This window comes from Carassius carassius, unplaced genomic scaffold (genome assembly GCF_963082965.1).
Source record: "Carassius carassius unplaced genomic scaffold, fCarCar2.1 SCAFFOLD_149, whole genome shotgun sequence".
NCBI lineage: Eukaryota > Metazoa > Chordata > Actinopteri > Cypriniformes > Cyprinidae > Carassius > Carassius carassius.
In genome coordinates this window covers 24481-37365 of record NW_026775027.1, presented here as the reverse complement: position 1 = coordinate 37365, position 12885 = coordinate 24481, and the positions used below count along the sequence as shown (strand labels likewise).

Below are 12885 nucleotides of genomic sequence, written 5' to 3'. Positions count from 1 at the left end.
TGATTCACTATTACTGATCTCATTAATAAAGCAGCTGTTGCTGTAGAAAGCTGTGACAGTCTGCTTTTCTTCGTGTTCAACATTTTTATCAACTTTACATTTCATTCTGACACAAACCCTTTGAAATAAAGCTTGATGATCATTTGATCAACTCTTTTCACTAATATCTGAAAGTATATATTTGTTCATATATCAGAGGTAAATTAATCTCTTTAATATCACAAAGTGAAGTTTACTCACATCAGTTCACAGTTTGAGTCTCGTAGCACATCAATGAGCTTCTGGTTTGAGTCTCCAATCTCATTATCACTCAGATCAAGCTCTTTTAGAAACTGCAGAGCTTTTGTGTTTGTCAAAGACTGAGTTAAAGAAGAAACATCTGTAATGTCACAGACATGAAGTCTAGAAAGAGACAAACAGAGGAAGAGAGATCATCTTACAAACAAATCATTAAGATGAAGAATCTTTCACAAATATAATATAAATTGGTGGGGGGGGGGGGGTGTATGCGAGTGATTAATGTCTAGGTTGTTTTTTGGGGGGGGTATGTGAGCGTAATCGTTCTGCATTGTGAGCGTGTGGAAGGGTTGCCACTTCATTTTTGTGTATATTGTGATCTGAATTGTGGTGGATTTATTGATTTTATTTGATAAATTAAGAAGAAAAAGTATTGATTCTGATCATTTCCTCATTCATTTCAATGTGGGTCTCCAGAGAGTGACTTTTTTCACACTAACACACAACCAGATCTCAATCCAATTTAATTTTCTATTGGTAGATCTACCAAGTGTTGACAACCGTTCAAAGTCTCATGTCATTTAGATAAAGGAAACATTTCTTTTATTTCAGCAAACATCATTTGGGGTCTCAAAAGATCTTGAACAGCACATAAGAGTTAAACAAAGTGATTTTCATCATTTTGATTCTTGTCTGTGAATGTTACTGACCTCAATCTCTCCAGTTTACAGCGTGAATCCTTCAGTACGTCACATAAGTGATTCAGTCCTGGGTTTTTTATTTGATTCCAGCTCAGGTTCAGTTCTCTCAGGTGTGATGGGTTTGATTTCAGAGCTGAAGTCAGGATGAGACACTGTTTCTCTGTAATACTGCATCCACACAGACTGAAGACAGAAAGAGAAAACACAATGAATCAGACACGTTATGTTCATGTGTGAGTAATTCATCATGTGTTAACACCATACACTGCAATAATTAATAAAACATTGCCAAAAACCTTATTATATGACCATAAAGAAATACAGAAGAAAAAAGATTAAAGTAGATTAAGATACAGAATCAACCACAGAACTACTTAAAAATAATATTAAAACTGAGTGTGTTCACAGAGTGTGTGTGTGTGTGTGTGTGTTCACGGTGTGTGTGTGTGTGTGTGTGTGTTCACGGTGTGTGTGTGTGTGTGTGTTCACGGTGTGTGTGTGTGTGTGTGTGTGTGTTCATGGTGTGTGTGTGTGTGTGTGTGTGTTAAATGCAGAGCACATGTTCAGAGTATAGAACACTATATTTGGCCACACGTCACATCCTTCTCTTTTCCTGAAAGTAAACAGTAATCTTTAATCTGACTGTAACTGCTGTAGAGTATAATGATACTAACTCTAGTTTCTCCAGCTTGAATTGTGTGTTCATCAGTAGATCACTGAGGTGTTTCACTCCAGAGTCTCCTAGTAGTTCATTCCTGCTCAGGTTCAGTTCTCTCAGGTGTGATGGGTTTGATTTCAGAGCTGAAGTCAGGATGAGACACTGTTTCTCTGTAATACTGCATCCACACAGACTGAAGACAGAAAGAGAAAACACAATGAATCAGACACGTTATGTTCATGTGTGAGTAATTCATCATGTGTTAACACCATACACTGCAATAATTAATAAAACATTGCCAAAACCCTCATTATATGACCATAAAGAAATACAGAAGAAAAAAGATTAAAGTAGATTAAGATACAGAATCAACCACAGAACTACTTAAAAATAATATTAAAACTGAGTGTGTTCACAGTGTGTGTGTGTGTGTGTGTGTTCATGGTGTGTGTGTGTTCACGGTGTGTGTGTGTGTGTGTGTTCACGGTGTGTGTGTGTGTGTGTGTGTGTGTGTGTGTTCATGGTGTGTGTGTGTTCACGGTGTGTGTGTGTGTGTGTGTATGTTCACGGTGTGTGTGTGTGTGTTCACGGTTTGTGTGTGTGTGTGTGTTCATGGTGTGTGTGTGTTCACGGTGTGTGTGTGTGTGTTCACGGTGTGTGTGTGTGTGTGTGTGTGTGTTTTCATGGTGTGTGTGTGTGTGTGTGTGTGTGTTCACGGTTTGTGTGTGTGTGTGTGTTCACGGTGTGTGTGTGTGTGTGTTCACGGTGTGTGTGTGTGTGTGTTCATGGTGTGTGTGTGTGTTCATGGTGTGTGTGTGTTCACGGTGTGTTTGTGTGTGTGTGTGTGTGTGTTCACGGTGTGTGTGTGTGTGTTCACGGTTTGTGTGTGTGTGTTTGTGTGTGTTCATGGTGTGTGTGTGTTCACGGTGTGTGTGTGTGTTCACGGTGTGTGTGTGTGTGTTCACGGTGTGTGTGTATGTTCACGGTGTGTGTGTGTGTGTTCATGGTGTGTGTGTGTGTGTGTTCACGGTGTGTGTGTGTGTGTTCACGGTGTGTGTGTGTGTGTTTGTGTGTGTGTGTGTTCACGGTGTGTGTGTTCACGGTGTGTGTGTGTTCACTGTGTGTGTGTGTGTGTGTGTGTGTGTTAAATGCAGAAGTTCAGAGTATGGGACACTATATTTGGCCACACGTCACATCTTTCTCTTTTCCTGAAAGTAAACAGTGATCTTTAATCTGACTGTAACTGCTGTAGAGTATAATGATACTAACTCTAGTTTCTCCAGCTTGAATTGTGTGTTCATCAGTAGATCACTGAGGTGTTTCACTCCAGAGTCTCCTAGTAGTTTATTCCTGCTCAGGTTCAGTTCTCTCAGGTGTGATGGGTTTGATTTCAGAGCTGAAGTCAGGATGAGACACTGTTTCTCTGTAATACTGCATCCACACAGACTGAAGACAGAAAGAGAAAACACAATGAATCAGACGCGTTATGTTCATGTGTGAGTAATTCATCATGTGTTAACACCATACACTGCAATAATTAATAAAACATTGCCAAAAACCTTATTATATAACCATAAAGAAATACAGAAGAAAAAATATTAAAGTAGATTAAGATACAGAATCAACCACAGAACTACTTAAAAATAATATTAAAACTGAGTGTGTTCACAGAGTGTGTGTGTGTGTGTGTGTGTTCACGGTGTGTGTTTGTGTGTTCACGGTGTGTGTGTGTGTGTGTTCATGCTGTGTGTGTGTGTGTGTGTGTGTGTTCACGGTGTGTGTGTGTGTGTTCACGGTGTGTGTGTGTGTGTGTGTGTGTGTGTTCACGGTGTGTGTGTGTGTGTGTGTTCATGGTGTGTGTGTTCACGGAGTGTGTGTGTGTGTGTGTTCACGGTGTGTGTGTGTTCACGGTGTGTGTGTGTGTGTGTTTGTGTGTGTGTGTGTGTTCACGGTGTGTGTGTGTGTGTTCATGGGGTGTGTGTGTGTGTGTGTGTGTGTGTTCACGGTGTGTGTGTGTGTGTGTGTGTTCATGGTGTGTGTGTGTGTGTTCATGGTGTGTGTGTGTTCACGGTGTGTGTGTGTGTGTGTGTTCACTGTGTGTGTGTGTGTGTTCACGGTGTGTGTGTGTGTTCACGGTGTGTGTGTTCACTGTGTGTGTGTGTGTGTGTGTTCACGGTGTGTGTGTGTGTGTGTTCACGGTGTGTGTGTGTGTGTGTGTGTGTGTGTTCACGGTGTGTGTGTGTGTGTGTTCATGGTGTGTGTGTGTGTGTTCACGGTGTGTGTGTGTGTGTTCACTGTGTGTGTGTGTGTGTGTTCACGGTGTGTGTGTGTGTGTGTGTGTGTTCATGGTGTGTGTGTGTGTGTGTTCACGGTGTGTGTGTGTCTTTGTATGTGTGTTCATGGTGTGCGTGTTTACGGTGTGTGTGTGTGTTCACGGTGTGTGTGTGTGTATGTGTGTGTGTGTGTGTTCACGGTGTGTGTGTGTGTGTGTGTGTGTGTGTGTGTTCACGGTGTGTGTGTGTGTGTGTTCATGGTGTGCGTGTGTGTTCACGGTGTGTGTGTGTGTGTGTTTGTGTGTGTGTGTGTGTTTGTGTTTGTGTGTGTTCACGGTGTGTGTTTGTGTGTGTGTGTGTGTGTGTGTGTGTGTGTTCACTGTGTGTGTGTGTGTGTGTGTGTTAATTGCAGAGCACATGTTCAGAGTATAGAACACTATATTTGGCCACACGTCACATCCTTCTCTTTTCCTGAAAGTAAACAGTAATCTTTAATCTGACTGTAACTGCTGTAGAGTATAATGATACTAACTCTAGTTTCTCCAGCTTGAATTGTGTGTTCATCAGTAGATCACTGAGGTGTTTCACTCCAGAGTCTCCTAGTAGTTTATTCCCGCTCAGGTTCAGTTCTCTCAGGTGTGATGGGTTTGATTTCAGAGCTGAAGTCAGGATGAGACACTGTTTCTCTGTAATACTGCATCTCCACAGACTGAAGACAGAAAGAGAAAACACAATGAATCAGACACGTTATGTTCATCTGTGAATTAAATTAATCATGAGTAAACACCATACAGTGCAATAAATAAAATGTTGCTGAAACCTGAAAAAAAAATAATTACACAGCCATAAAAAAATAGGATATTGAGGATATTAGTTACATTTCAAGTCTAGAGAATCTTTAGTCAGACCAAGAAAAAAAAAAAAAAAAAGAGGTTAGTGATTTATAATGTAATTAAGATACAGGATCAACTACAGAAGCATCTAAAAAATAACATTAAAATGTTACAATTGATTTTAAATGTAACAAAAAAAGACAATTCTGTTCAGAAATGAAAATGTAATTCAAGATATTTTAAGATTGTAAATTACAGTCAACAAGTACAAGATTTTGTGATCATATTTTGTTCTTATCGTGATGCATGTCTGAGTGAAACCACTTCAACATAAAACAACACTGCAGGTCAGGAATTCATGAGTTTCTGATGACCAGCTGATAATTGTTTGCTATTGCAAACAATATCCCATCGTTTCATCACAATTTTTTTATTTTGTTTTTAAATTGATTCTGGTCTGCACATCACTACAACGTAAATGCATTCGCTCTGCTCTGTCCAGTGACTTGATCAGCTTTACTTCACAGATTCAACTTTGCACATCTAAATAAAACTGTAGGTTTGTCTGTGTGTGTAGATGTGAAGTACAGTAATATTTCTCTGAAACAGGTCAGACTGAAGAAGCAATGCCTGCACAGAATAAAGCCCAGTCTGGACCGGTTCTGTTCAGTTGTGTTACACATTCATTAATCTGGTGTTTGATGACAGAGAGATGATATGAAGCATCAATAAACACTATGAATATGTTCTGATACAGCAGCACAGAACTATTCTGTTGTGTCCCATTAATAAACACAATGAAAACAGTTCTGTCCCACTGGATGTTTGTGTATTTTTGGTATTATTAACTGAAATGATTGGATATTGGGTTGTGTATTTGACCTGCTGTATTAGCAGAACTTTCAAATGTTTAGACCAAACAACTTTACAAGTCACCTTCAATCATAACCTCCTCTAACCTAAACTCAGAGACCCAGTTGACCAAAAAACCCTGGCCATTGTCCCAGAGGAAGACCTAGAAGTGACAGAAACCAGACTGACCCTGCCTTTATGAAATTACATTTAAATATAGAAACATGCATACACATACACACATATACTTTTTTTTAAAAATTAGTCTTCAATCCTCAGTTTGTAGTCAGTAAACATGAACACATTCAGCAGTCACAGCAGAAGCTAGAGACAGAATTTTACTGAAGTCTATTCAAAAGTTGTCTGAATCTATTCTAAGCTGTATTAAAGGCAAACAATTTTAAACATATTAATAAAATACTGGCTATTTCTAATGTGTTCACATTATTTTCTCCAACCCCTGTGCACTTCACCCAAAAATGAAAATCACTCCATGATTTACTCACCCTCAAGACATCCTACATGTATATGAATTTCGTCTTTCAGACAAATATAATCAGAGTTATATTAAAAATGTCCTGGCTCTTCCAAGCTTTATAACGTGGGGTCGGACTCAAATGAGAATTAAAATAGACGACTGTAACATTACTAGTCATGTAACATGTGAAATGATGTAAGATACTCACTTCAGTGTGTTGAGTGTACAGTGTTTATCCTGCAGTAGAGCAGAGATCTGATTCACTCCTGTGTCTCCTAGTTTACGTCCACTCAGATCCAGCTCTCTCAGGAGTAACAGGTTTTTACCCACAATTCCAGTCACATACTGACAGCCTTCATCTGCAGCAGGACCCAAAAACCTGCAGAAGAGAAGATGAAGCTGGAATCAATTCAATGTGCATTGCATCACAAAACATTTAAAGATCATCAAACATTGTTTGTAACAAAAATCTGTATTTCAAGTTTAAACAGTTCAAAATTTAAATACACAAATGTTTTTAAGAAAGTCAAAAGTAAATTCTTTAAAATAAACTCTGGGGCAGAAGCTCACTAGATCATGATTCTCAAGCATCTGCAGATCTTTCTGGCTTTTAAGCAGGAGATGAGGAAAGTTATAAGAGATAACTAGCTTGTGACAGTTAATCATTCATAGTGATATATTTAGTTGATCTTTTGATGCCGGCTCTTCCTATTATTATGTAGCAGAATTCACCAAACACTGGATTGCTGATCCACTAACAGGAACATGATCTGGGTTCAGACCATCTCTGGATAGTTTTATTTAACTGATGTCTGTGTTGATGCAACAGTAATTCTTCTCATTATGAGAGGAACTGCAGGTTCAGACGTGTGTGTGTGTGTGTGTGTGTTATCACCGATCCTCTCCTGACACACATCACATGTTTCTGTCCTGTGATAGATCTGCTGTAGTAGATCTACAGCACTGATCTATATATGACTGGATCACTCATCACATTCAAAACTGCCAAAAGGCAGTGAAGCCACAGAAGTGTTTGATCAGCCGTCTTACTATTCCCTACCAGCAGAGAGCACCATTGAGTCACATGCAAACCACTGACCTTAAATCACCCGATTTGAAGCAAATCAGTCAAACTGGACTATTTTTTATGATGCATGTATATAAATTCATTTTTACTTCATGTTATCTGGAGTGTTTTTGGTCTTTTTGGGCAAGATAAGGATATGTTTAAACTGTTTAGGTGGGTTTATCTGCTGCGCACTGACGACACAGGTAACTGATCCAACACGAAATATAGCCTATTTCTTTATGTACGTAATTATTCAGGAATTATTAAATATGAACCTATTAGTATCAGAAACTGATTTGAATATACAATGAATAATGCAATAGCTTATGTTAAAGGGGTCATATAATGCTACATGCACTCTTACAAGTTGTTTGAACTGAAATGTGTGTTGCCATTGTGTGTACACAACCACCCTATAATGGTAAAAATCCACCAAGTGGTTTTTCTGTAATCTCTTTAAATGTTTTCCTCTTTCTCAAATCGAGCACTCTGACCGTGTGATGTCACACGGTTGGAGGCCCCTCCCATGATTGTTTGATTGACAGCAGCGTTTCAGCAATGACTGGACTTGTCTTACCTCAGACCCGCCCTGAGTGAGCCGTCATCAGCCTGAGATGCAGACGAGCATGACTCCTTAGTGATTGAGGTGATTTGTTGTTGGATATTATAATGAACATAGCAGTAGTCGTTTACTCCCGACATCTGAGCAACTGAAATCGCAGAGGATTAACTTATGGTTGGAGAAATTAAAGAAATGCACCCTTGATCTAATTGTGTTTATGTTCGCGCGAATCCTTCATGATCCAGCCTCCAGCAGTGAGTATAATGTATTTAAATGAATCATTGAAAATCGCCTTTCCTAATAATGTGCTAATTAGCAAGTTTCACTATGAATGTGGCTAATGTAAACAGTCTCTTGGAGAGCAGATCATAAGAAAGGGGCGGAGTCAGCAGAGCTCATTAGCATTAAAGGAGAGTCCAACAAACCAGCCTGTTTTGAAAAGAGCTGTTTTTGACAGGGTAAAAAAGGTGTTTTTTACACTAACATTGAGAAATCTTAAACTATGTTACAGACTTTTCATTAAGGCTCTAAAGAATCATATCAACTTGTGGGAAATGGGCATTATATGACCCCTCTAAAATTGCTCTATACCGAAATGAAAAGCTTAATTTACCATCCTGAAATAAAGCTTCATGTCTGTAATGTTTTTTTTTTGCATTATTGACACTGTTTTCCTAATTAATGTTGTTCAGTTGCTTTGACGCAATGTATTTTGTTTAAAGCGCTATAAAAATAAAGGTGACTTGACTTGATGTCTGTATTCAGTTATTTCTCTGAATAAATTATGATGTGTATAATTTTAATGTCCTGATCTAACAACAGTAACATCTATTTCAGACTCTCCAAGATCACGCATATGTTTACTAGCATTAGCTACTGTTTCCATGTAAAATGTTGTATGCTAAATTAATAATAATTTAACCACCACTTAAATCATTACCTGCTTCAAAATGAATGCTGTTAACGAAATCATTATTGAAACATTTGCAGTAAGCACCTACTGTATGAATAAAAACACTACAACAGAATTATATAAACAATGAATAACTGTTCAAGGAGAATAAAGATACTTGTATACGAAGCATAAATCTTTCTTCAGATTTCAGAATGAAAGAGAGAGTGTTCATGATGTTCACTACTGTAATGAATGTAGCTTTTTAATAAGTAGGGGAAATTCCCTTGAGTGTTTGCATTGTAAGAATGTACAGGGATACTTCAGATTTAAAAACGCTGACTTGTTATGTGATGTTTTTTCATTAAAATCATACAATTTCCTATTATTTCGAAAGAATGTTTACACACACTAGGGATTACCAACATGGCGGTGCAGTGGCTTCACATTCATGACGTCATGATCAATCCAGTTCTCTATTCTAGATCAGTGATCGACATTGTTGTGAATCTGAGCTTGATGGAGATTAATGTACAGTGCATTCAGTAACATTTAAACAATCAGGATAATAAATCACACTGAATATGTTTTTCATGAGAAATGTCCACAATAACACAATCATAAATGTTAATTGAGTCACCAAACTACTGAACACCAGCACATCTAGTGACCCAAAATGTCTGATTAAGCTGTAACTTTTAACACAACTAAACTGTGCTGACATTTATCATAAAAACAACAGCAGCTGCAGCATCTCATCTTCAATGTTTGATCATTTTGAAAATTTTTGATGTAACAAATTGTATACCTTACTAAATTAGTCAAATTATAGAATTCACATGCGTATCATTTATTTTTCATCATTTCATCAGGTCTCACCTCAGTGTCTTGAGTTGACAGTTTGGATCCTGTAGTAAATCACTGAGCTGCTTCACTCCTGATTCTCCAGGATCATTTCCTGTGAGATCCAGCTCTATCAGGTGTGAAGGGTTTGATCTCAGAGCTGAAGACAGAGCTTTATAACCTTCTTCACTGATACTGCAGTCTGAAAGTCTATTAGAAAACATGTTATTCTTCATTATAACACAGATTGTCACACAAGCACATGTTCTGGAATGAAGAAAATAAAAAGATGCACTAAAGGATTTTTGACCTGAATGGACTCTTTTCACAGTAAAGCTGGTTAAAGTTCTATACTGGTGAACTCAAACTACAACAAATGCGATTTTTAATTTTTGCAGTTTTAATTTTCCACAATTATAACCTACAGTTGCAATCAAAATTACTCAACCCCTCAGAGACTGCAGTACTTTAGAAATACAAGCTTTTCTGAAGATCCAGGATAAACTTAAATTGCATCTATAACAGTTCACTGACTTTAAAAGTCATATATTAAAAGTCATAATGTCAATATATAATCTTATATAATGTATTATTTTGGAGTTATAAGATTTTAATAACAGATCTATGTCACACGTTTTACTTGGCAGTCTAAAGCCTCCAGACTTTTCATTCAAAATATCTTAAATTGTGTTCCAAAGACGAACAAAGCTTTAACGGGTTTGGAACGACACGGGGGTAAATTTTCATTTTGGAGTGGAGTATCTCTTATCTCTTATTTGCATGGTGGGGAATAAAAACACAATTAAGTCTTTAGAAACTCTATTAAAAACAGAATTAGCTTGAGTTGTTACACATACACAGAGTTAACCCATGCATGTGCTGAAGTTGAGTAGCAAAAATGGCAAAGTCAACAGAGATCACACAACGCTATAGAGAAGTTATAGAGAATAAATAACTGTCTTACTTTAGGAAGTCTGTAAAGGCTGTAAGAAGATTTCCAAGACATTAAAAACTCTCAGCCATATTCCTTAGCTTAAAGAGTGTTGTACCATACAACCTTTTTAGGGTGTTGAAGAAAATCCACAACATCATAAAATGTTTAATCGGAGCAACTGAGAAAAACCTGCAATGTACAGCCAAAGACTTGCAAGATGACCCGATGAAAGAAGGAAAACCATTTCAATGCAGTGTGTAAGAAGAACACTAGACAAGTATGGCCTTCATGTTGAGACATCTTGATGAACACCACTCTTGATCAAGAAGAACAAAAGACTGACTTGAACTTGCTAAAATTCATTTGTGTAGACCTGTGGAGCTCTGGAAGAATGTTTTATGGAGTGATTTGATCAAACTGAAACGTTTTGGACCCATGGATCAGGGATGTGTCTACTGCAAAAAAAAGTCAAATCTCATAAGCAGAAGAACAACATCTCCATCGTCAAACAGTCCTGTTATGGGGTTGCTTTACTGCAGCAGGAAGTGGAAACCATGACTGTATGAAGGACATCATGGATAATTTGAAGTATCAGGCCATTTTGACAAGAATTGTGATGCCTTTGGTGCAAAGACTGAAGCTGATGATCAATGGACTTTCCAGCAGGACAGTCATCCCAAAGTACATCATCCAAATCTACTTCTGCATGGTTTAGGGATCAGTCATAGAATGTTCTTGAGTGACCTGTTCAGACTCCAGATTTAATGCCTATTGAAAATATCTGGTTGAATTTCAAAATCAATGTTCCATTCTCAGAATCACTCAAAAGAGTATTAACAAACTTTCTTTAACACTTTACTGATACCTTTGTTAAATTGTTTTCATAAAATTATGTTCTCCACAGCAAAATGTCTTGCAGGTCAAGTGGGTTGAATTATATTGACTGAATTATATTGATTGCAACTGTATTATAACCTTCTTCTGTGATACTGCAGTCTGAAAGTCTTTAGAAAGACCAAACTAATGAACAAATGAATTAATTAATGAATAAATAAATACATGCATAAAAACATTAAACCTCTAAGATATTAACATTTCCCATCACTTCCAAAAATCCATCTGTTTGTCAATATTTTATAAATGTATCTACACCAGCACACCAATTTCACATTACTGACCCATTCCTTGTGACACAGCACCATTTTACAGACCAGCTGGAGCTTTACATTGATTCATGTTTAGATTAACCAAATTCAGACCTGAGTATCTGTAGTGTCTGTGAATTTCTCAGCAGACTGGAGATTTCTGTCACTCCAGAGTCTCCTATTTGATTCCTGCTCAGATCCAGCTCTGTCAGATTTGAAGGGTTTGAATTTAGAGCTGCAGCCAGAACATGACAACCTCCTTCTGTGATACAGTTGTTCTTCAGACTGCATAAAGAGAAAACACTTCAGTTATAATCTGAATATTTACCAGTATGTTTTAGCTGACATTTTCTTTTTGTAGTATTGCCATTCTAGCTCTAGATTCTAGATACAAAACACTAATGATTGTCACAAAACTTACCTCAGTATCTCTAGTTTGCAATTTATATCCTTAAGTCCAGTGCAGAGCAGCTTCACTCCTAAATCCTGCAGATTATTATTGTTCATGTTCAGCTCTTTCAGATTGGTATCTGATCCAAGAACTGCAGCCAGAGCTGGACAGCTTTTGTCAGTTAAGCTACAATCATTTAGCCTAAAAGAGAAATAAATCAAATCACAAGGTTCGATACATGACATACATTTGTTAAATACAAAAAAAATAAATTTATACAAATTATTTTTAGATTAACAGAAAATACACTGCATATACTGTATATTAGAATTGTATTGATTCAAATTGTATACATAAAACAAACTAGCATGCTTGAATAAAACTTAATAAGATATGTAAATTAATAATAGGCTTATATCATTAATGGCAATGAGTTATATATTTAAAAGTGCTGCTCAATCTTGATGAGTTTCTTGAGGTTGAGATGTGGAGGTTAATATTTTATGCATTGAGGTTATGCAAGAGTATATCTTCTTTAAAGCAGTAGTTTAAGAAGTTGAACTGCATATAGTGTTGAGTTTTTTTTCTGATGAGGTCAGCTGGGTCACCTTCTGCATGCAGTAAGTTAGTAAAATAAAGATGACGGGATTGCAGAAAGTTATCAGAATGAGATGTGTAGCACTGTGTGAGGCAAATGGTGGTCACACCAGATACTGACTGGTTTTCGGACACCCCCCATACTGCACTCCCCCACCCCTGAAAGAGAGGATCCAGGGCACCTTGTCTCCAAAAATTTGATTGATGAGGGTCATAAAAGCCATCTGTTCTGGACACCTGTTTGTATACCCCCCTCCCCTCCCTGTACACCCTCCAGTGACCTCAATTTGAACTTATGAACCAAGGAGGAATTTCGGAGGGGGGGAGAAGTTGTGGGAAGCTATGTGCTTTTTTTTTTAAAACTATGAAAAGGGGCGAAATCATGAAAATGGTGTAAGGGAAGATTTTATTAAGGTTTTA

At 37.6% G+C, this 12885-nt stretch overlaps 1 protein-coding gene across 1 annotated transcript; it reads right to left on the bottom strand.

Annotated features, from left to right (window-relative positions):
• Nucleotides 1-236: 236 nt before the first annotated feature.
• On the bottom strand, nt 237-12070 carry LOC132134205 (ribonuclease inhibitor-like). The gene is made up of 9 exons (XM_059546997.1): nt 11899-12070; nt 11592-11762; nt 9435-9608; nt 6241-6411; nt 4402-4578; nt 2866-3042; nt 1613-1789; nt 948-1121; nt 237-402 (listed from the first exon to the last, which is right to left on the bottom strand). Exons 1-9 carry the CDS (start codon nt 11982-11984, stop codon nt 237-239), a joined length of 1473 nt encoding a protein of 490 aa, XP_059402980.1. The 5' UTR covers nt 11985-12070.
• Nucleotides 12071-12885: the final 815 nt, after the last annotated feature.